Raw genomic sequence first — 26,166 nt, forward strand, 5'->3', positions numbered from 1 at the left:
TAGACACTGCGTGGACTTGTAAAAAGACGTTGCACGCTCTACAGACTGCCGGAAGGAACTGTTATGCTGCCAGGAAGAACCACCATTGGACTGACTTGCTTGTTGTGCGGACCTGTGGCCTGCCGGGTTGCAAGAAGGATTGCCACTTTGCTGCAAGGACCGCGGCATGTTCCAAGGGCATGCTGGCTTGCCCCCTGTTCTCTGCAATCTCAAGATCACAAAACATTGACCCCTCTCGTACAGGTGGCTCATGAACAGCGCAGTTGGAGAGAATCATCGTTGTCCAGAGACTGGGGAAGTCTTCAAATTCAGCACATGGTGAGTGCTGCAATTGATCTGCTTTTAGTCAGAGCCAGCGTGTGGTGAGTGTTGTAGTCTCCAACACCAGCGAAGTATGTGTTCAGTATGGCAACCCCACCACCCCCTGGGTAGGGGCACGACTGCTGAAAGGGAAAGCGCTGTGCTGAGGCGCAATTCCCTGCTCCTAACTTCATGCCGGCTGCTGAGAATCCCCTAGCGAGGCTCCATCTGCCTCGAGTGATGCGGAGAGCAGGGCTTACCATCCATATACAGAGATTTTTCCCTGTTGCCACCTGCTGTGCCCCTGATCAGGAGAGGTAGCGGGTTCCCAGGGACAGCCCTATGCGCACCAGGAGCCTATGTAGTGAGTCAGGCCCCAGGAACAGTTCAGCACTTGGCTCGCACCGCTTTAGCGGGCAGTCTGGCCCATTGTGATGAAGAGGGGGGCTACACCACTTCAGTAGCTGTGCCGCGCGCACTTGGCCAGCTACACAGCTGATCCTGCATGCAGGGGACAAGGAGAAGTCTCCCCACTAGTGTCTACAGTGTCTGCGCCCGTTGTCCTTTGTCGTCACTGGTGGCATTATGGGCAGAAACCTCGACAGAGGCTCCCGTTTTGGTCATTGAGGAAATCACTTCAATGTTGTAGGTGTGCAGGAGGTCCTGTAACCTAGGTTTGGTGATAATTTACTGCATAACATGTAATAAGAGTGCAGGTGCGCTATAGCTAGGTTTGGACTTCAATTGTGGGCGGTATTTGGTGATTCATGGGTTTCATTCATTACCCGCTGCATTACCTTCCCTGCATGAATAATATGTGCAGTGTTGCCCTGCACTGTCAGGATAACAAGTATTGTTTCAGGTTCTGCATAATATGCACAGTAATGGTGTTTTGGTAACTTGTGCATCATAGAAACTTTTCTTTTATGCCTCACATTGTGATGCTTGACAATTGCCTAGTTGGGAAAGTAATTATTGGTTAATGGGGTTTTGGTCTAAGATTTATGTAAAATATACTTTATATTTTTATATAATAGAGTGTGGAGTCTCTTTTGTGGAGTATTTATTGTGATGCTGGTGAGTGTGTTGACCAAACTTATTACACATTGCCTCTGGGGATACGCCAGACTGCTATATGCCAAGCTGCCAAGGGGGTGAGCACAGGTTATCTTTGGTGTGTAACTTACTTGCCATGACTAGAGTGGTGGGTTCTGCCTCACTTAGGTGTATGCCCTAGCAAACCAGAAACCACATTTCTAACGATGGACCACTTTGCTATGCAGCTCCATGTAGAGATTAAAGAGATGCGGCGAGAAGATCCAGCCTTAAAGGACTGCACAGTAAGCTGGGTATGGAGAAGATGTTAAAGTGTTTTAAAGTGACAAATTGTGCTTGTATTGGTAGGAAAGACAAATCAGTTTAGAACTTTGTATTTTATGGCCATTCAAGATAATAAAAGGCTGAGAAGTGCGTCGTGCTAATGTGTCAAGCGCTGCAGATAGGTCAGCAGACACACATTTTCCAAAATTGAGTGTTTTAGGATATTGTCTACAATTTATACAGAGACTGATTTGGTGCTGCAGTTGGGTGTGAAGCCAGACTGGAATTTGTTCAGGAGGTAATTCTTTTTGTATGTGGTTTGCCAGTTGGCTTGCAAGTGCTTTTTCAATGATTTCGCCCTACTAATGCTTTATGAGGAGTCTAAAAACCTTTATGTTGTTTGGGTCAAGATTTGCGATTTTGGGATGGGTAAGTATTAAGCCAGATTCAAGTGCTTCTGGGAAAATGATTTCTTCCAGAGAGAGGAGTCAATTATCTTATGTTAGAGAGGGGTACTGTCCGCAGCATCTGTTTTGATTAGAGATGCTGTTATACGGAATCTGAAAAGGTAGAGGGGCTTATTAAGGCAATGACCTTGGTTACTAAGTCAAGATCTAGAGGAATGAAAGGTGACTAAGTGGTGGTAGTTATGCTGGTGAAGGAGGGACTGGATAGTTTGCGATAGTTTATTTTTGTTGTACATTTTGTCTGTAAAACACTTGGCTAAATCTTCAATTTTGTGGGTAATGTTAGCTATTCTCTTTTCTCACAGTTTGGTTCACAGGTTTACTGTTTGAAAGAGTTTTTAGTTAATTGCTTTGCTGATGCGATTTACGTAGCAGTTAGAATTTCATTCAAGTGATGAGATCTTCATGTGCCTTGCTTTGTTCACTAACTAGAGAGGTCTGCCAGCATTTTATATTGTCTTCAGTATTTCTCATGTTTTCTCGCATGCCTCTGGGGTTCAATTTCGTGGAAGTGTGTTTGGTGAGTGACCGATTTTAGTCTTCTAGGTGGTAGCTCATTTAAAATTTTCTTGATTAAGTCTATGTACTATTTGTAAAAGAGGCTGTAGACTGAGCGATAGGGTTGGTCTTTGAGAGCAGTCTGAGCTCATTAGAGAATGCTGGCATAGAGAGATTTTTCAACAGTTTTATCCTTATTTTAAGGGACTTGGGTTGTAGTTTTGTTTATGACAGATAGGTTGCCAATCAGAAATGAGCTACCTGTGTGGATTTCAAATTGGATTCTAGTGATTTCGACCATTCTAAGCTCAGAATTATCAACACTTGCCAGCTACACATACAAATAGATGCTACAACGAATTCAGAACTCAGCTGCCAGACTACTCTTGCATATCAAACCGCAAGACCACATCTCCCCTGCCTTGAAAGCCCTGCATTAGTTACCAGTTGCCAGAAGATCCACGTTCAAGCTACTTTATATCACCCACAAAGCGATACATGGGATGGGGCCACTGTTCATCAGGAATAAAATCAACAAACAGATTCAACAAAGAAAACCTCCGATCTAGAGTGGCACCTCGCCTCAAAATCCCAAGATATAAGAAAAAAGCCATTGGTGGCACATCCTTCTCTTTTCAAGCAGCCAAACTATGCAACTCTTTATCCCCAACATAAGATCCACAGACAACCACCTTATCTTCAGAAAACTACTCAAGAATTGGCTCTTCCCCCATATAACCACGATACGCAAACAGAAATATACAGCATATCTCTCTGTATATAAGCATTTATTTGAATTATAGATATGTACCTATATATATGTATCACTTTGTACTAACATGTAAAATAATTATGTTAAATAATGAAAGTAAGTACAACACTTGAAAACCAGAGTTTATCTAATGCATCTTTAATCTACATATACTTACTTCCTTTAGGCATATATATAACTTCCATATACATGGATCTATATATTTATTACTTTTCTACTAAAAAAGCATACAATGCACCACCCTATTTCTCACCCTATACCTCTCTCAATATATCCTCTACTTCAAGTCTGACTCATCGCAAACCTATATCTGCTACTCTTTCCAATGCACTACCCTATTTCTCACCCTATACCTCTATCAATATCTTTTATCTACATATACTTACTTCCTTTATACATCTATATACTTTCCATGTACTTATGGATCTATATATGTATTACTTTCTTCAAATTCAGCATATCCAATACACTACCCTATTTCTCACCCTATACACCTATCAATAGATCATCTACATTTAATCTCATTCATCCCAAACCCCATACCACTATGATCCGCAAAAACAGCCTTTCTAGACTCTCCCCTACTCTAACCCTCCTTCCATCATCTGACATACTATACCAATCACCAAAAACAAGCCTTTCTAAACTCTTCCCTCTAAATATTCCCCTTCACATCCCTTTCTACTCATCCCAAACCTCCTCCTACTGCGATGACCTCCAAAGCAAAAAAAAAAAGTCTAAATCCTTCACTCTTCTATCCCTCCAATATCCTTTTCAATCAAAATAAACTAACATGTTCACTTCCCAAATTCCATATTTCACTATACTAATTTACCACTAATCCTTTATGGGTTCCAGAGTAGCGTGCTACTCGCCGAAAAAGCACTTCAACACCTCATCAGGGATAACAAGCGCTATATAAATGCAAACCTTTGTCCCTCTTCTATCCCTCCACTACCCTTCTCATTCCAAATAACCAACTAATATCCACCACTCAAATTACTTTCATATTTCACTATACTATTTCAACACTAATCATTTATGGGTTCCGCAGGGGCGTGCTACTCACCGAAAATGCACTTCAACACCCCATCAGTGGTAACAAGTGCTATATAAATACAAACCTTTTTCCATCTTCTATTCTTCGCTATCCTTCTGAGTCCAAATAATTGACCTGTCCACCACTCAAATTACTTTCATATTTCACTATACTAATTCAACACTAATCCTTTATGGGTTCCTTAGTGTGCTACTCGCCGAAAAAGCGCTTTTACCCTTCGTATGGGGTAGTAAGTGCTATATAAATGCAATTACAATAAAATACAATGCTGTCAGTTTGGAACAAGCATTGGCAAAGTCAAAAGGTCTTGCCCTGTGGACCTATTCGCTGTGCAAATGCTTTTTGCTTATGCTATGCAGCAGGTGTACCTATAGAATGAAGCACCACCAGTTTGATTGTTCCCACCAGCTAAATATTGACTTATTTCCCTACTAGATGTGGTAAGGAAAGTTAATGCAAAACTCCTTTGAGCAATCGTAGCACTATGGATTACATTTTTGCGCATAGGCTGCAGATTGAAGATCTATTGAGTTAACTGGCTGGTTGTGCTGTGGCATTAAAGCCTTTCGGCTGCCTTCAATTTAGGTGATGGACAGATGCAGTGGAACAAGAGTGTAAAGTTTGATAGTCACTTGGGAATACAGCTATTGCATGCTCATGACAGTTACCTTCTGTAAAACTTTCTGGTGGATACTGCAAATGCAGATTCTTCACTTCTTGATTATTCCCACAGGCATCACATTGGATCCAGAAACTCAGCAACAGTATTCATGCATGCTGGTAGGTGGTGGTGTGTGCACTGACTATGTTCTCCTACGGAAGTGACAAGCGGGCCACATAAAAACACCACCAAGGAGCGCTGTCAGTTACTTTTGAAGGCTTGTTCGCGCCCTCAGACACAGAGCCCATCTGCAAATTTTCTTGACCAGTGTGCAGACCTCTAGATTCAACCTTTTTAATTGAAAAAGGAACAGTTCCATTGAATGGGGAGGTGGGGTGGTTGTAAGGTATCTCCAGTTAGACTATCCACCAGAAATAGCATTGCCGAAGGTAAATAACTTTCTTTTGATGGATAATTTTACCAGCAGATTCCTCACCTCCTGGTGGAGGGCCTGTGGAATGGATGAGACCAAAGGGTCCAGCAGGATCGAACGGGCAAAGTGCTCACCCCTGCTGCCTTGACTATCAAGACAGTAGTACTTTGTGAACATGTACAAAAGATGCCCACATAGCCCCATGAGAGATATCCAGGACAGGTACTCCAAGTGCCAATGCAGTAGTAGCAGCCTTAGCTCGAGTGGAATGAGCCTGCGAGCCTTAGAGGGCTTCTTTTTAGCGGAAGCAGAGTACTATCCATCTAGAGATAGTTCTTTTCTGCACTGGTATGCCCTTCTTTGCCCCCAAGAACCCACAAAAAGGGGATTGTACACTCAGTAGTCCCTGGTACGATCAATATAAAAACTGAGGCCTCTCATGGTAAATAGGTATGTTTTTATTGTTTCTGGTTATTTAAAACCATAACATAGCAAAAGCATATAAAAAACAGTTAAAACAAAGCAAAGTCAGATGTCTCATTTATTTCATTAATGCATACATCTATTGACTTCGGAAATCATAAAAGTATTTATATTTTGTATATCTATAAAATCAATTCTAAAAATCCTAATTCATAAAATGGACTGTCAGTAACAAGGGGCTTGTTGGGTGATAAGGGCCGGTGGCGATCCCATCAAGTCATAGGGCGACACAGGCCAGAGAGTAAAGTGCAGACAGCAAGCAATCAGACTGAATTTAACCCCTTCCATGCGGGGCAAATTCCGCCGCGGTGCGAGGGGCGGGGCTGGGCGTGGCACTCAGGACGGCTCCCGGCAGTCATAAATCACGGTGGGCGTGTGCTCATGACGGCCGGGAGCCGTCCGAACTCCGCCCACTAATTAATTCGCCCGCACAGGCGGGGAATTTGCCGCGCATGGGCGGAGCGGCAACGGTAGGACGGCTCCCGGCCGTCATGAGCACACGACTACCGTGACTCATGACGGCCGGGAGCCGTCCTGAGCATGGAAGGGGTTAATAAAGTGCATATTGCAGTGTTATGTGGCCTCCTGTTTTTGGCTCACACTGGTCCTAGCTGTCCTGGAGCAGCCCGTTCATGAGCAAGTTGGTGATGTGTGCGGTGCAGTTTCCTTTGGCTTCACACGCCTGCGACACTGGACAATAAAGTGCAGACAGCAATCAGACTGAATATAATAAGGTGCATCTTGCAATGTCATGTGGCCTATTGGTTTTGGCTTACTCTGATCCAAGCTGTCTGTCTTGGCGTAGACCAGTTGGTGCTGTGTGCGAGGCCGTTTCATTTAGCTACACGAGCCCGGATGTTTAGTATTCGATAAGCAGGATTATTTTATGATGGAGACAGGCCAGCCGTAACTAAACCCTGCTGATCTAGGCCAGCTCTGGCCGGGAAGCTGTGTGCTGAGTGTGGAGGTACATAATAGGATCGCCATAAGAGCGCTGTTTTGAGTTAATGTGAAGCAGATAGACTACCACCTTTACCAGCCAGCAGAACACGGGTCCAATAACTTAAGTGCTTCCCTGAGTAATTTCACACATTCGGTTTAAAAGCTTTGCATCAGCTCCACTCAGACATGCAGTAATGGCATTATTGCATTGTGTTATGCCCAAGTGTCGAAATATCTGCTTTTACCAGTAGCACCTTAAACTTTTTAAACAGGGGCAAACGCAGACCACATGCATCAAGGACTCCTTCCTAAAGTTACAGTTTCGACAGCTGTGTTCAGGAGAGCCTTTTAAACGCCCAAATATGTATCCTTTTAGAGGAATTAGCCCGCATCACAGCCTCCTAAGCTCTTAGTTGAAGGCCAGTTTCATAGAGCAGGATAGATATAAGGCTTTTCCCTGTTCTTGGTAAAAAGTCCCACAAAGTTCAGCAAGGGACTTTTGCGATTTTCATCTCGTCACAGCAATGGTGGAACAGTTCAGTGCTACAGTCCACCGCTAGTGATATTTAATGTACCAGCCCTGGGCACCTCTTATACTAGGGAGGTCAATTTAGAACTATTCTCCTTTGTCAAGCAAAACAAAATCATGGATCATTTTCAGTTTGGTTTTCGTGCGTATTATAGCACAGAACTAGTTCCTATCACGGCTACCGAGGAGGCTCTGACTGATGTTGGATGGCAGCGGGGGTGGTGCTGCCACCTTGATCCTTCTAGATTGGTCAGCAGCCTTTGACACCTTTAATCACAGGCTGCTGCTGGACCGTCTAGCTTCCATCAGGGATAAGGCACGCTCCATGCTAGGCTTCTTTTATGTCTGGGGGATCTAAGTGGGTCGCACTGGGTGATTGTGTATTGTATCATCCCCATTTTAATTGCTATGTGGTGTACCTCAGGGATCGTCCCAGAGTCCTACACTTTTTAATCTCTATATCATGCCACTGGCCAAACTCATAAAAAGCTATGGCTGTGCCCTTGTATTGGATTCAGACGATATGCAGATAATCGTATCAGTAAGCGGCCCCTAGAGCTCTACAGCAAACAGCTTTCATGACTGCATGAGTCATACAGGGAACTGGATGTCAGACAATTGGCTGAAACTGAATTCCTCCAAAACTGAGGTTTTAATCTTTGGCAATAATCCTCTCATCTGGGCCAACAGCTGGTAGTCGGAAAAGCTCGGCCCACTACCAGCGCCTGTTTCTAAAGCTAAAAACCTGTGAGTCATTATGGACACCAAGTTGTCCTTTGAAACGGAAATTAACTCTACCACCTCTGACTGTTTTTCATTCTAAAAATTCTCAGAAAAATATAATCTTCAATTTCACCAGAATTAAGGAAAACTGTGGCATCTGTTTTGATATCCTCAAGACTTGGATTATTATAATGCTCTGCTTACCAGCGCTACACAATGCAGAATTCAAAATTTACAGACAGTACAGAACGCTGCAGCCAGGGGACTCCTGGGAATCCCCAAATCTGATTTGGTAACCGTCGCTTTGTCTCAGCTTCACTGGTTACCGATAGCAAAGCGGATCTATTTCAAATCCCTCTGCATTGCTTTTAAATCCCTCAACAATCTGGGCCCAACTCAGCTAGCAAATCATCTAAAACCCTACAATCCCGTAAGGTCACTCAAATCAGCAGAGCTCGGGAATTTGACTGTCCCTAGAGTAAAAAAGATCAAGTGGGGTGGAAAGTTTCACCACCACAACAGCAAAATTGTGGAACTCCCTGCCAACCTCTCTTAAGTAAAAACACATCTTTTAAAGTTCAGGAAAAACCTAAAAACCTGGCTTTTTAGGGTATAACTTTATCCCCCACCCCCCGTAAATGGAGTCTGAATGTGCTTTCTGGGAGTTCGTCTAGACACCTTAGGGTATTGCTGCGCTTTAGAAACTAATCATCATAATCTTCTAAGTAAGTTATATGAGCCAATTAGGTATTAGTCAATCTTACATATACTTGTGGGGTCAGAGCACATGCAATGGGGCCTGAACAACAGGTCTCAGTGCTCTAGATTCGAAAAACCCGGAGAATCCGTCCAAACTATTGGGTGGGTGATCATAAAGAAGAGGCCCTTTCGTACAAAGGATTTCTTGGTCATGTGGATACATGTAGATTTGGAGCCTGTGATCGGCCACCACCCAGGGAAATTCAACAAACCTGCACCTACCTGAAAACTAGAGAACCAGGGGAGTCCAGGTTGGTGTGTCTTGCGTGGATCTCACAAGGTTCTCTTACAAAAGCCCTTGCAAACCTCAACGTTCTGAACAAAAACACACATTTTCCTCACATTTCTGTGCAGGAAGTTTCTGGGATCTGGGGGAATCCACAAATGTTCTACCACCCAGCGGTCCCACACGTCTCCCAGTAACCATGGCACCCTACTTGTGTGAGTGGGCAAAGAGACTGCGACACAAAAGGCCCTAAAATACTATGTGGGAAGATCAGCGATGGGGGTAGCCGAAGTATTTGAGGCCAGGCTTGGATGCCACCCATGGAAACTGACAAACCACAGGTGTGGTAGGTTCCCTGAGAAGCTGGCTGAGCTGAGGGGCAAAAACCACAGCTGCCCAAATTGCAAAAAACGGTTGGTTTACAGTGGCATGATTTGGTGTTTCCATGTTGCGTTTTCTGCCCTTTCCTGTCACAGGCGCATAGCCCACTTGCACAAGTGACGTGGCGTTTGTTTTTCAAGAGATGTCTGTGTGGGGGGAGGAGGATCTGATAGTAGGACATTTGTGGATCCCCTCCGATTCCAATTTCACATTTCCTTCACAGAAATTTGAGGAAAATTTGCACTTTTAGGCACAGTCACACCACCCTGGACACCCCAGGTGTCTATTTCCCAGAAATATCTGGGTATGATAGCTTTTCCTGAATGGCAACTGAGCAGGGGCCCAACATCCGCAGCTACCAACGTTAAGTACCGTTTTTATCGGAAAACATATGGGAACACAGGATAGTAGAACATTTGTTATTACCAAGTGGGCTTCTCTGCACTTGTACCTTGCAAATGTAAGCCAGTTTGTAAGAAAGGAGACTGTAAGGGAGAATGCCCTCTGAATCGCATGATAGTATGGGTACAAATTAATTCAGAGATTTACAAATAACCATTGCTTCTAAATGCAATCTCTGGTGTAATTTCAGAAATACATAGGTTTCCTTTATTTCTATTTTTCACTCTTTATATTTTACCATATGAACTACCATTGTAAGGTGCAGCTCAGCTGTTGGCTCTGGCTACCTCGGGTTCTTGGAGAGCCTAGAACCTCTATATATCCTTGTGACCACTAGGGTCCAGCGAACATAACAGTATATTGCTTTTGAAAATTAGCCATCGTGAAAAGAATTTACAGAATGATACGCTGTCACAAAACGCTGTTTTTTATAACCCATTTTCAATATTTATTTTTATTTCAACAGTTGGTTTCTTTTGGAAAACCTTGATGGATCTATACAAATTACCCCTTGCGGAATTCAGAATTTAATTTATATTTTTGAGAACTGTATAGCTTTATAACATCAACCATGGGTTTCGCAACTTTTCCTACCATAAACTGGAACTAGGTTACAAGCACAAAAATTAGGCTACCAACACGTGACATAGCCCCAGCATTATTTTGTGTGCTCATCACTTAAGGTTTACATAAAACTCTTGAACATTATTATTTCCATACATTAATACAATAAAAATATCGAACTACACCTTTGAGTATTAAACTAAGAAAACCTGTCACCTGAAAACCCGCTCAGAAATGAATGTCCTCCAATTTTCACTCACTTTTTGTCAGGTCACAGTAAAAAAAAGAAATGACATGATGTGCAATTTACTACGCATTGCTGAGAATTTTTAAGATTGAACGCTGAATGAGAGAATTTTTGATGCATCTACTCCAAGAATACTAAATTTACGAAACAGATTATCACAGTTAAGTATCGGTTGTGAGATTTGATGCTGAAGATGGGTGCACTGAAGAAAAAGATTGCCTTCCTTCCTAAAATTTGAGAAATGCGCAACTTAAGCAGTCACTACATAGGAAGAAGTACTGGTGTGGAGTTAACTAATCAGGACTTAAGTGTGGCATGAACATTGAAACGCTTGCGGTCATTGGCCGATTCTGGTCTGGCTGCCTTTTTGGCCGGTGTCGCTTTCCCCTTTGTGGTGCACCTGGTTGGGTGGCCCCTGCCCAGTTGGTTTCCCTGCTGTGCAGGGACTCTGCGGCCTGCGTTTTCATCCAGCTGCCCTCTCAAGGACCGAGTGGGCGCACGCACAGCCGGGCTGTTCGGCGCTGATGGGCTTCCCCGCTTGTCGTCTGTGGCAGAGTAGTCCCCGGCGCAGGCTTGTTCTTTCCACTCTTGGAGGGAGGGGGGGGGGGGGGGGGGGGGGGAGGGGGAGGGGGAGGCTTCATGGCTGTCCCGGCTTCGGTTTGGGCAGCTGCATTTGCCTCGGTCGGCCCATGGTTGGGGTTGGAGGAGTCTTACACACGCGCGCCTCATTGTTCTCCGCAGCAGACCAGACTCCCTGGTTTGCAGTTGACGATGGGAGTGGGCAAGTGATGAGTGCTCTCAGGTCGACTCGTCTCCTCTGCCTGGCGTTGTGTCCGGGTGTTAGTAGGTGGGTACACTTTCATGGGCGTTTTTGCTTCTATGTAGTGACTCACTTTTTTGTTCTGATACTCGTGGCTCTTCTCGGAGTATGCACTGGTCAGGGGTTGTTTGCAATGCATGCCTGTACGTACCCTTTGGTGTTTGACTGACGTTATTCACGCCACTGAGCATTGGGGCGCGGTTTTTACTTTTCTTGTAGACCGTGTTGGGGTCATTTGTTTCGGCTCCCTGTGAGCATTGGCGGTTGCCTGCTCTCGGACATTAGTCAGCTTCAGGCCTGGTTGGTGCCTGGGCTCCCTGGTTGCCGGTTTGGCCCCGGGGCCTCATACATGCGGTGCATGCACTCTGAGTACGCGTTTCTGGGCACCATTTGCTGCATGTGGCCCGGTTCGTGTCTCGGCCTCGCACCTGCCTGTGACTCTGGGCACGTCACTTTATGCAGTTTTGTCCTTGATTTCCCCCGTTCTATGCTGGTGTGGCCGATCCTGCTTCATGGTGCATTCTAAGAATGGGCTTATGGGTTTTTGGACTCTGGTTGGTCCTGTGCCGCTGGCTCGCGCGGGTTATGGGTTCAACTCCTGCCTGTGCTCCACATTGCGGTTTTGTGCTATGTGTAGGTGGGTCCTCCGTTACCTCCCTTGGGTGCGTTGGTTCCCTGATTGTTTCGCCTGGATGTGGCGCTGTGGCCTGGCAGTTATGGTAGCTGACTCTACTCGTGATGTTGTGAATGCCACTCCTGCTGTCTCACTTATTTTGAGTTCTTTGTCGAGGATGGGGTCATGGTTCCTTTTTTATGCGGCTGGTCGCTGCATTGGGGCCTTCCCGGTGTTTTCTCACTCATCCTTTTCTGGGGTTGGCAGCATGGGTTCCTTTGAGTAGTGCTTCTCACATTCTGTTGGAACTATGTTTTGTCTTTATTGGCCGTCCTGGTGGTAGCACCTCCATCGGGGATTTGGGCCTGCGGTCTGTTCCTCCTGCTCTCCTTTATGGTGCGGGGTTTGGCCTGGTTGTTCCCTTTTTGGGCGTCCCCCTGGGTTTTCCAGGGGCTGTTGGCTTCTGTGTTTCTGATGGCTGTTACTGTGATCGCCGTGTGGGGCACAGGCAGTATGGGATCATCTTTCTTTCACATTCCCTGAATCCCTCCTGGGGCTTGAGACGTTGTGTTGGGCGGAGGCGCTGTGTGTTTTTTTTCTGCCCTCCTCGTAGTCTGCTTCCACTGCGGCAGGAGTGTGGCTCTCCACTGTGCAGCTTATTCTTGGACTCCATGGACTCATTGCTGGGGGTCCCCTTCATCCCAGAGGGTACTTCCGTCTCCCGGTATGGCCGAGGTGTTCTTCGGCTTTTTGTGGGTATGTTTCGGGAGCCTGGGTTGAGGTGGCATCTTGCGTGCTGCCTCTGTGTTTGTTAGGTACACAAAAAACTGTCACAGTGGAAACACATTTAGAAATGTAAAAAAGCCATACATCTGTTAGCAATACAAACAAATTTTACGACAACACCTGTTACTTGCATGTATGCACATTATTTAATGTCCAGTTTCTCAGTCCAACAAAAGGATCAGTAATTCAACACAGCGCCAAAAGCATCACAATATCAACATTTTCAAAAGTATCTTGGTGTAAGGTACGTGATAAGTGCAGGATTTTAGGGATTAGTGCAGGGCGTAGTGAGGGAGGAAGGTTGTGAAAGATTTAGGAACATCCACAATTCAATTGAAGAACCTGACCTGCCAGTTAAATGGCCACAAAACTTAAATTAGATAACACAGACTAAGACAGCAGTTGTACATTCACTGACAATCTCCTGTGTTGATTGAGGAAATGAAAAAGTCGACGTTTCGACCCCTGTTAGAGCCAGCAAATTGGTTTGGTTGGGGTCTTCATCAGGACCGGGGGAAGGGCTTACACCTGGGGGCAGAAGGTCAAAAATAAAGAACCGTGAGGTGTGTCTATGGAGGACCATTACAGTTAAGAGAGAACAAATGTGAAAAATAATTACCAGCATCAGCAGCAAATGTCACGCTGGAAAAATTGGGAAGGGGCCAGTCAGTGCTCCTAGGAGGAAGGAAAAGAGACGAGGAATACTAAAACCATACTTAAAAATCGGGTGTCAGTAAAACCTAAGTGACCAGAAATACTCACCCAAGGTGTAGTATTCCAATGCTCGAAAAATGAGACAAGGGAAGGCTGAATGTATCAGCATAAACACTCATCCAATGGTGTTAGAAGCTGGAAAGAAAGGGGGGGAGATGGCGTTAATGATCTCCCACACTCCAAACCCGTTGTGAAACAAAGCGCATATAAGGTTACTAACCCTGAATATATTGCGCGGGAAACATGCGAAGCAAAATTAAGTATCAGCGCATTCATGGTACGTCTGCAAACTATGGCGGGGCGTACAGAAGTGTAGGGAATCCCAAATACAATGAAAAAGTGGCAAGACTCACTCGTAAAATAGCATTGGGGGAAAGGACCACTGAGTACTTGGGCTGCAACATACCTCGAGGGCCGCGCCGTGGAAACTGACAGCTAACCCTGGGTGTCGTCACAGGACTAAACAAATACGGGCCAATCGCGCGCACAACCAATTGGTCGCGCCTTGATTGGTAGGCTTGGGGGTGTGTCAGGTCACGTGTTCATGTGCGAACCCGGCCAAGGGTCTGGAAGTTTAACGAGAGACGGAGAGAAGCGAAACCACCGCAGCTGCAAGCGATAACATACCTCGAGGGCCGCGTAAGTCGGTCTGACAGCTAGCCCTGAGCCGCGTCACCCGATCAAATATATATCGATCAGACGCGTCCTGATTGGTGGAGGATAAAGGGTGTGTAATGATAGCTAAGCTGATGTCAGCTCGTCTAAAGCAGGGACCATTTGCTGGTTCTTGATTCATGATCACAGTATTAAAAAGCAATACATTAATATGGTTACATCAGTAGATGATACGGAAAACAACCACAACATTTGACATGACATATATATCCTTGGTTAACGCTCAAATAGCATACGAAATAGCACAGGTGATTGGTATCACTCAACGGCACCACAGCAGAGGTGTATTCATATAAACACTGCAAATACCCAATGTAATGGGGTTCACCAAGACTTATACTAGACAATTGCAGGGGTGTGTCCCATGCTGGATTAGATGTTTAACCATTGTTTATTAATGATATTTGGGTAAAAGTTGCGTCAAGTTCTGTGTTTGTTGTCAGGATTTTTTACCCTGGGCTCCTTTTCAGGCCCTTGTTGTGCCTTTCCTTGTCCGTGAGTTACTGTGGCCTGGTGGTTGAGGTCTCTTACTCCACTGGTTTTGTGTTCACGTCCTTTTCTAGTGTCCCTTTCACATGGTTGTGAGGGATTCTGGTTGTGTCGGGGGTCGTTCTCCCATTGTTGGCTGGATGGCATTCGGGTGAGGTGTTCCCTTACTTCCTCTCTGTGGCGCCCTCTCGGGTATCTTCCTATACAGCGGTATTGCTGGCTGCCGCAGCCTTTGTGGTGCTGCGCCTTGCCATTTGAATGTCTCCTCATGCTTCCCGTACTTGGTCTTCCAGGGCCCTATGACCTTGTTGCCCTCTGTGCATCTGACCTCGTCTGCGCTGGGGAGTTGGCCGGGTCTGGCCTGGCTTGCACCTTGATGGGTGGCAGCCTGGGTCTGCCTGGTGCTTTGGGCTGCCTCTACAGTGAGGTCCATGTCTTGTGTGTCTTCGGACATTTCCTTCTTGGGCCGGTGGTCTTTATGTTCTTGGTGCCCTTTCCCGGGTGCTGTGGGCCTTTGCCGTCCTTTGGGACGTGCGTGGCTTCCCGGTCAGTGCTGGGTCGGTTGGTCGGCCATCTGGGATCTGTGTCCCACCGGTTTCTCTTCTTGCGGGTGTGGTGACCCTCGTTTTTTTGGGTTGTTCGGTTCGCGTGCTGGTTTCCTTTGTAGCCCTTTCCGTTTTTGCGGCTCTTGCCAGTCTGTTTGATTGCGTCTGGTTCCGCTGCCCCGTTCCTCTGGTGGTTTCGGATCTCTCGCGGGTGGTGATCAACCTTGTGGTGTTACTGTGTTTGTCGGACTGCGTCTCTTCTGCTGTGGCTTTTTTGTTGGGCCACTATGGTGGGGATGCCCTCTGTTCATTCAGTTCCTCTCTCTGGGCTTTTGCTCCCCTCTCACTTTTGGCTGTCCCTTGGGCAGTCTTGGTGTGTTTGGACTGGCTTGCTGCTTTCTGTTCTGGGGCCTGTTTGCTGTTGCTTTTGGCTCCGTACCTTCTCTGTCCTCCTTCAGCTTTTGATTGGGGCGGATTTTCTGGCGGCACTTCGTGTCTCTGGGGTTTGGGTTTTCGGCCTTCCTGGTGTCTTTCTGTCCCGGGCTGGTTCTTCCTGCTCATTGGTTGCCTCTCTCTTGGGTGGTCCTTCCACTCGTCTGGTCTATTGGGTTTGCCCTCTTTCGTGGGCGTCCCATTCTGGTCTGTTGGTTTCTTGTGAGTTTCCATGAAGCCACTTGGCTTTGGTATGTGCTCACTTTGTTAGTCATGTAGCGAGGAAGACTAACGAGGAGGTAATGTCCCGGTTACTTACCGGTAATCTTAATTACTCCGAGTATAGTCTTCCTCGCCACATGAGTTCCCATCCCTCCCTATCTGGCTGTCGGCTTCATGTTTATGCTTGGTAGTTTCAGGCTGATGGGTTGGGCCGGCCCGCCTCTTATAGAGGTCAAGGGTGTAATGGGTCGGCCATATTGGGAAGAGATGGGAGGCAGACTTTTTTGCTTTGGAGGGTTCTGGTGTGGAGCTGAAGCTCCCTTTGTTAGTCATGTGGCAAGGAAGACTATACTCGGAGTAATGAAGATTACCGGTAAGTTAACCGGGGCATTAGCCGCCCACCTGAATTCTGGATTCAGCAGAACAGCTAATTTACAAGCTGCCACTGTCAAGTGGCAGCAACCAATATAATGGCTTTAGGAAAACTGTAGTCAAGTGGTTTGAGGTAGGGGTGCGAAATGTATGCAGTTACGGTAAAATGACATGAAAATGTGAAATGCAAATCTGTCATTTTGCACTAGATTTTTGCACTACTTTTTGGCGCGAGGACACTTTTGAAATAAAGTATTGTGAACAACAGCTGCTTGCGTTCTGTTGTTCCTCTGCATTTGTGGTAAATGTTTGCCGCTGCGGAGCCATTTACATACATTTTTGTTGCACAAGGAACATAGTTACACAAAGGGACATTAGTTTGGGGAATTTCACGTACCAAGCAAAACACGTGAATTCATGGAATTACGCCAGCATAATTTAAATTCCACCCAGGCCTAATTGGAGCGCAGCCTAAGTGCCAGTTAGAAAGCCGGACTGGTGGAATCACTATATGGTTCCATTTTTTACCCACGGACACAGTGTTACCTTCCTGGTCTTCACATTCACAAATCAATGTTTAGAGGTGTCTTGAATTGAATCAACTGAAGTGAACCAAGACCAGAAGTTCTACAATACAGAGGGTTAAGCCAAAATGTAGGGCTGAAGCATCGGGTCCGTAGTTACAATGAATTGTCAGTCTGCCAAATTTAGTAAGAAGGTGAATCCAGGCTAATATACTACTTCTCTGGGCATGAGTAATCCTGGTGTTGTAAGACAATGCAAACGTCCACACTGTCACCCTCTGACGAGAAAAATCAACCTCTCCTAAATCGACCTCGTCCTGGCTATGCACATATATTCCTCTCACTCACTCTGGGTACACATCTCCCTCGATTGCTCACTTCACTCCTTCCCCTCACATGACATCAGCACACAGCAAATGGCAATCAGCCCCACCTCACTTAATTTCCAACTTTCACAAACCTACACATCACCTCATGGTGCTCACCTTCATTGCCCCTTACCCTCCTCTCAGCCTCAATCACACATCCTACTACCACACACACCCTAGACAATTCCAACCAGCACAGAATTTAAAAAACCTCCTCCACCCATTCAATAAACAAACCACTTCCAAAAGAAGACACCTGCTATTAGAAACATCCCCATTATAAACTAAAACAACTGATAGGATCCTATACAAACAAGCATTGGCATAGCCAATAGATCTCGCCTTTGGGACCTTATAAGTGTTTAGTTATCCAACACAATATCCTTGGTTCAACATCATCAAGTGTTGCATGGCTAAACACTTATAAGGTCCCAAAGACGAGACCCCATTGGCTATGCCAATGCTTGTTATTTTTTTTACTCTAAGTCATGTTGCACAGCAGTTAATCTGTGCAGCATTAAAAAAAAATAACAGTCACTTGAATTCACATAGGGAAAACTATTGCTTTACCAATGCTTGTTTATTAACTGGCTAAGGTGGTAAGGCAAGCCACCGCCTCATGACCCTGTCCTCTTTCCTTTGCTGATGACAGGTTCTATGACTCCAAAGCAGGAACCAAGTCTGCCAGAGCAAACGCGTCTTTCTTCTATGTCTTTTTCTATTGAGATTTCCAGCTTATGTTAACCTGTATACACAGATGCCATGTTGGGATGGTATAGGATTTGCAGGAAATTCCTGGATGACGAGTGAAAGTTACGAGCTGACCCCAGGCCGTATGCAAGTGAGAAAGCATATGTAAACCATGTGCAGCATGGGGTCAGAGCTTAACGCAATTGAATGCTGCTGATGTCCCAGGAAGTAGCAGCAAATTATTTCAAAGGGGCTGCAGCCTGACGAGCAGTACCATGATACTCCATGCCACGGTTTTCTACTGTTTCATCCAAAACTCATCGCATGCTTGGAGCAAACCCCCCCCCAGCATAATAATCATGTTTACCACTTAAATTGTAGAAGGTAAAATGAATATATCATATGCCTGTTGCAGTTTGCGTGTTTAAAACCATAACGTGCAAAGTGTTGTACAGAAGGCCTTGACCAGTGAAAGCAGCAGAAAAAGGGAGTAAAGATTATGCCCTGGGAGCGCGCGCGAGAGGGGGAGCAGGAGGTGAGCCCGGGAGTGGGGCGCGCGCAGTCTGCTCTTTTTAAAAAGCACATGCTTGTGGCACGCCCCTGCGTGCTCCCACAAGGTGGATGCCACCACAAACACGAGTATGTGCTTTGAAAAAGAACAGAACGACGGCTAAAGGTCCTCCTATGCAGCACATGAGCGCTTCGTAGACGAGACCTAAAAACACATCTTTGGGGAGAATTCCAACCACTTCAGATCTCTGCTGGGCTCAGCCAAGAATCGACCAAAGCAATTCATCTATCTGGTCAAAACCACCAACAACCGATCCATGCCCACATCCATCAAATTTGAAGACCCGCCATCAAAAGCAGAGGATTTTCTACAGCTCTTTGACTCCAAAGTTCAACTGCTTTTACACCATAATGTCCATCCAGCCTCTCCCTTGGTGTGCAATTCAAAGAGACTTAACAAGTATGTACTCACATAGGAAGACTTACCCAAGATAATCATGAAAACAAAACCCTACGACCACTGTTTAGGCCCAATCCCAGGCGACGATGGTTTAGACCTTTATACTCACAGGCTTCCCCACTGGACAAACCTAAACTGGTGAATCTGTCTCAACCCAAGAACAATTCCTGACTGCCTCAAAACTGGACAAGTCACCCCTCTCCTCAAAAAACCAACTGCAGATACTAATGACCTAAACTATGGTCCAATCTTAAACCTGCCTTTCCATTTCAAATGGTTTTATTAGGTATTTTCAATAGAAAAACACAAAAGAACGACATACGCCGTATAGTGTACAGAAATATAAAATTGATGTGATACATCAGTTGGGAAGAAACATAACAGCTTCAGCAATATAAAGAAAAGGAAAAATTGTTGCAAGCAATATACAAGCGTGGAATACAAAGTACTAGCTATTATAAGATATTGTACACTAATGAATGATCTTCATATAATGATGAAATAAATAGGAGAACTAAAAAATGAGAGGTAAAAAGAAACTAAGAGAATAGGAAACGAAAAGATGAAACCTGCCTTTCCTCTAAAAAATTACTGATAGATGTGTAGCAGAGTAACTCACTCAATACATGAAAATACAATTACTTCCTTGACTAATTCCAATCTGGTTTCAATCAGGGAGTCAGCACAGAAACAGCTCTATTAAAGGTGGTCTATGTAGCTCCAGGAATTCTACACTCAGACAACCCCTGCCTCCTGATTCTTCTCGACCTATTATCAGTGTTCAACACGGTCAACCACCACATGCTTCTAGACACACTCAAAAATTGGATGGACATTGGTGGCATGGTCCTTAAAAGTTAAATGATTTGCTTCATTACTTAGACAGGTCGCAAAGGGTAAAAATTGATGAATATCTCTCGTCATCGATTGTGGTTGGACAAATGGTCTCCCAGGTGTCCATCCTTCGCCCGACTATTCAACCCATGCATAAATCCTCTTGGAATCTCCTTAAGACGGCAGGGATCTTCTATCATCAATATGCAGACGACACACAACTATCGAACGATCTCCTCACAAAACGATATCGTCACCACTCTAAACTCTGTTCACGACCACACGACCTCTCATCACCCAAAACTCTTCTAAAACTTAATTTCTCATCTCCCCTTCAAAATCAACATTTCCGCTGCAATACTACAATGACACACATAACATACTCAACAGTACACCCACCATCATTGACAGTGTTCAAATCTTTAGGCGTCATCGTAGACAAAAGGCTCAACCTACATTCTCAAAACAGCAACATGGCCAAAAAAGTGTGCTATCAACTATATCTTCTGTTGGGAATACGCTGTTACAATCCAGAGCAAGATCTAAAATCTCTTGCTCATACACTGGTGCTCTCCAGAATAGACTATTGTAACTCTCTCTTCACTGAGCTCCCCAAAACTCATCTCACCTCCCACCCCCTTGAAATCGATTCAACACCAGGCAGCACTGTTCACCTACGGGGCCAAAAGGAATGACCACATTACACCTATGCTGATCACTCTCCAATGGTTGCCTATTGAAGCCAGAATTCACCCATAAAGATCTGCACACATCCAGTACCTGTTACTTGTTGGCCAAACTCAAGCCCTGTGGCGGCTCCAGACCATTGTGAAACCAATACTACTACAACCCCACCCCCCATCTTTTAAAAAGTAAAGACCGATGGCACAACCCTTCTCAAGTAGCACAATCAGAATCTGGAACTCATTACCTCCTAATCTAACCACCTCCCTGGCGACTTTCAAAACAGACCTAAAAACCATTCTTCTCCAATAATATTTTAGCTCAGACACTGCAATCAACTCTTGGCACAGACATCTACACTACCATAACCTTTTGACAGCTGTACATACCTCTTGTACATTCCGTTTCATGTAATGATCTACGATGTTTTATTCTCAACCATGGTAATTATTTATAGTAGTGCGTGTTCATCTTAAACCATGTGTAACTACCAAGTGACTAAATATTTATCTTGTTAAGCGTTCTATCACCTTTGGCTAATGTCCGCGCTATATAAATATGCACAAATAAATAACCCCACTGTTGCACTCCACCCTTTTTGGCATGGGGCACAACCTAGCAGAGAAAATACATCATGTATGATATGGTCATTGGTATGGAGCTGCCCTGGCTTTAACTGGTTGGGGGGGGAGGGGGAGGATTAAGCCATGGTTAGAGTTGTCCTTGAAGCAGGAAATGTATTTCGGAAATGTGCAACATGGGTTAGCCTGGGTCCCTCTGTGTCCACCACCTCCTTCGACTCGAATATGCATGCTAATGGCCAAAATTACCTCTCATATTTCTCTGCCTGCTCGCTGGTAACCGTGCTGCTCTGAGACAGAGCTGCGGGCATGGAGTCACTGCCGCTCCGATAGGGCCCTCCACCCTGTTCCTCCATCTTCGGGATCGGGGAACCCTCTCACGCACGGGGCAGCTCTCTACTCCTCCAGATACACTGGCGTAGCGACTTGTTCGCGCGCCGCTGTTCAAAATACCCACCCACAATACCTTGCGACAGGGTTTATATAAATGTCACTGCGTATGCTCGCTGAAGAGGCGGCCTCGAAACGGCGATGGTATTGAACGGTCGGAAGCGGATATTTTTCAATTGTTATCCGGAGAACGAACGTACAAATACTCCTTTTCTGTGGGTGTTTGGACTAACATAATAGTTGCAGAGTATTGTTAACTACGCGTAGAGGCTTAAAATAAATATTTTTTCAAATCTGCATTCCGAATTTAAGTTTAATTAACAATGCTATTTTGGGAGTAAAATGTGCCCTTTTAGCCCCATTATGTCTTTCGAATTATTTTTTAACACATTGCGCTACAATGTTCGCCAGCAGAATGGAAAAAACAGCCACTAAAAGATGGCCGTCTTATTCACAAACAAGTGATACTAGCGGAAGCATTTCTACTCCGCCCATTTTTCTGGGTATGGCCGAAGCAGATATCTAGCGCTTAATTTTTTGTTATTTATTTATGTATGCGTTTTTATATAGCGCGAACTTTACCCGAAGGCGTCGGAGCGCTTTACAATAGAACCAGTTACATTACATAAGGACTACAGAGTACATGAATAACATAAAAGATACAAACGGATAGACTCTTCTTCCTTTACATCGGAAACCTTTCAGGATGCATATGAAAATATCTGCTAGAGACATTTTTCGGTAGGATTGTTGTGCATTTTTGCCTTCCAGATGTCATTTGTGTATACATAAATAAATAAAATAGGGTTGCCACCAAGTTTCTTAGTAAATATACCTCCCATTTGTTGGGTCGAGCTAGACAGCTCATGTGCTGTCTCTTTGAGACCTGCTGTAATCACTCAGTGGGCGTCCTGTCAGACCCTCTTTATAGGTCTCGCCTGACCCAGCGCATGCGCTGCTCTGGCGAGATTTTTTGTGAGGGCTCAAAAAATGCCACCATGGCCAGCATAGAGCTGCAGTGCATGTGCGTGGACGCGCGCTTAGGAGCAGAGGCAGGCAAACCTCGTCATGCTCATTAAGCGCCCGCAATCACTTTCACTTTCGCCCGCGATCACTTTCGCGGCGCCCCTTTGATGTTCTCGTTCAAAGAACATCAAACATCAAAGAACATGTTGTTGTTAATGTTTTGCTGCGCCCGTTTGACTTACAATGTGCTTTCTCTTTCCACAAACTCGATGTTTGTGTTCCTTTATTTTGAGATGCTTTTAGTATTACTGTTTTGTGACTTAGAGAACATTAAGGAAATGTTACTGTGAAACTGGACAACGTTTACAGTGTTTATTTCTGATCGCAGCGCCTGCTTCATATCCGTTGCACCATTCAGGGAGTCCTTTCGTTTGCGCTTTCATGAGGACATGATGAGGAAGCTGGAAACTTTTGGCACATTCTCTTTAAAAGCACAGCATGTTGGCGACTGGTTAATCGATTAGACCTATGTAGCGCTTTAGATCTCAAAGCGCTATGGTGGATGCAGCAGTTACAACTCATTAAATATGGGGTGCAACTCACAAGGAGGGGGCAGGTTTGAGTGCACATTGGCTGCAATCAAACTCTTAAGATGATGGGCTGTGTGTATCCATTATCAGCACTCAGTCTTCGCTAAGTGATCTTGTTTGTTTTGTTGTTGTGTTAATGCTTTGCTGCGCCCGTTTGACTTACAACGTGCTTTCTCTTTCCACAAACTCGATGTTTGTGTTCCTTTATTTTGAGATGCTTTTAGTATTATTGTCACACACACAACCACAACCACACACACAACCACACACACAACCACAACCACACGCACAACCACACACACACAACCACACACACAACCACACACAACCACACATACAACCACACACACACACAACCACACACACACAACCACACACACATACACACCCACAACCACACACACACACAACCCCACACACAACCACACCCACAACCACACCCAACCACACACACAACCACACACACACACGACCACTCACAACCACACACACCCAACCACACCCAACCACACAACCACACACACAACCACACACACAAGCACACACACACAAGCACACACAACCACCACCACACCCAACCACACCCACACACACAACCACACACACAACCACACACATAACCACACACACACAACCACACACACAACCGCACACAACCACACACACAACCACACACACAACCACCCACAACCACACCCACAACCACACCAACACAACCACACCCAACCACACCCAACCACACACCCAACCACACACACAGCCACACACAACCACACACACACAACCACACACAGAGAACCACACACAACCACACACCCAACCACACCCACACAACCACACACACACACACACAACCACATACAACCACACCCACAACCACATACAACCACAACCACACACAACCACACGCAACCACACACATACAACCACACACACCGAACCACACGCACAACCACACACCCAACCACAACCACACCCACACACACACAGCCACACCCAACCACACCCACAACCACACACAAACACACACAGCCACACACACAACCACACACAGCCACACACAACCATACACACAACCACACCCAACCGCACACACACAACACACACAACCACAACAAGACACACACACACAACCACACACACAACCTCAACCACACACACAACCACACACACAACCACACATACAACCACACACACACACAACCCCACACAACCACACACAACCACAACCACACACACACAAAACCACACACAACCACACACACACAACCACTCACACTACCACACACACAACCCCAGACACACAACCACACACAACCCCACACACAACCACCACCACACACACAACCACACATACAACCACACATACAACCACACACACAACCACACACACACACACAACCACACACACACAACCACACACACACACACAACCAGACATACAACCACACACACAACACAACACCACACACACACAACCACACACACAACCACACCAAGCATTGGCATAGCCAATAGGTCTCGCCTTTGGGACCTTATAAATGTTTAGCCACGCAACAGTTGATGTGGTTGCACCAAGGATATTGTGCTGCATAACTAAATACTTAGAAGGTCCCAAAAGCGAGACCTATTGGCTATGCCAATGCTTGTTGCTATTGGCTAGCTGCATTTTCACTCCAACATTCTTTATTTTGATTTGTTAAAGGCATGCATTTTTAGGTCGAGCATCAGCGCACATGTGCTGCTTTCAAGACCTGCTGTCATCACTCTACCGAGTGAAATTACACATGCTGCTTGCCATTGGTTCAAAGCTCAGTCGCACTTATTTCCTGGCACCTCATTGGCCGGTGCTCCCGATACATCACTTCTGTTTTTTAGCAAGGGGCACCGGCCAATTACAGTTGCCTTACACTGTAGGTCTTCAAGTAATTTGTTTGGGGACAATGTATTTATTTATTTCTATGCGTCCGCTTCACTGGTAGCCAGCACATCAGTTTTAAGTACACGGACCCCAGACAGCACTTCTGTTTCAAGTACACGGGTGCCAGCCAGCACATCAGTTTTAAGTACACGGGCGCTTCTCTTTGTTTCAGCGCAGCACCCGCTTTCAAGTTAGGAAAACATGAGCCATGTTTTACTTAAAACCTCACCGAGCAGGGGCTCCCGGCCGCAGACCTCAGAAACAGACAATACTTCAGCCGCACATCTGTTTTAGGTGCACAGGTGCCACGCTTTGTTTTAGAGCGGCACCCGCTTTCAAGTTAGAAAAACATGAGGCATGTTTTATTTAAAAACATCACAGAGCAGGGGCTCCTGGCTGCAAACCTCAGAAACAGACAATACTTTACCCACACTTTATTTTGAACTTTTGGTCTGCACGGCTCAAAGACCTTCATTTTGACGAAATCTAACAACTGAAATGCAAGTAACAGCCTTGCGGCAATTTTGCACAGCGTGATTTAGACACCTGGTGGGATTGTTTAATGGGAGCATGTCAAGAGTCTAAAGCCCAAAGCATGCTCTGGGTAACCATGTGTCATGCATTGTCAGCACCTCAAGCGCTTCCCTTTCCTTTGCCAACAGGTCGTGAAAACTTGTTAACGCCTGTGAAATGCAGATGACTTGTGCCTCCTTATTATGCCTGCCATTTTTTGTTGTTCTCAATTTACTTCTGAAGTGTCTTCTTTAACACGTTATACCTCCTTATTTTGTCTGCCGTTTTTTGTTGTTCTCAATTTACTTCCGAAGTGTCTTGTTTAACACGTTATACAATAACAGACAACAATATAATGCTCCCTCCCACGCATATCAGCCTACCCCTTTGCTGACCCCTTTGCTGACCCCAGTGCCTTGACCCATGGGCCCTGCGCAAGAGTGTACTTTTTAGCTGGCCTAGTTTTTATCTTGCCCAATTACAGCTGTGAAACCTACCTAAATGACCATCATAAATACACATTGCTTTCGGTCTTCCACAGTGACAGAAACCGACTGGGGGCAAAACACACTTCCTGGTGAAAGTGCAAAGTTGTGCAGTGTTGTGTTCCGACATAGGATTTTTCAAAGTATATCCGTTATTTCCCCACTGTGCAGGTGTGCCCTCGTAGCAGTTGTGTCCCAATTATTAGATTAAAACAGAATTCTTTAACCGTTGGTGCTGCATGTTTAAAAAAAAACTATCCCAATGTGGTAAACTA

At 45.3% G+C, this 26,166-nt stretch overlaps 1 protein-coding gene across 1 annotated transcript in view; it reads right to left on the reverse strand.

Annotated features, from left to right (window-relative positions):
- Nucleotides 1-21,484, reverse strand: part of LOC146789167 (DNA excision repair protein ERCC-6-like) — a 37,724-nt gene extending 16,240 nt beyond the window's left edge. Inside the window, exon 1 of the mRNA XM_085630761.1 lies at nt 21,276-21,484. Within this exon, the coding sequence (XP_085486887.1) occupies nt 21,276-21,382 (107 nt within the window). The 5' untranslated portion in view covers nt 21,383-21,484. The remainder of the gene's footprint in view (nt 1-21,275) is intronic.
- Nucleotides 21,485-26,166: the final 4,682 nt, after the last annotated feature.

The sequence above is a fragment of the Triturus cristatus genome, chromosome 10 (genome assembly GCF_964204655.1).
Source record: "Triturus cristatus chromosome 10, aTriCri1.1, whole genome shotgun sequence".
Lineage (NCBI taxonomy): Eukaryota > Metazoa > Chordata > Amphibia > Caudata > Salamandridae > Triturus > Triturus cristatus.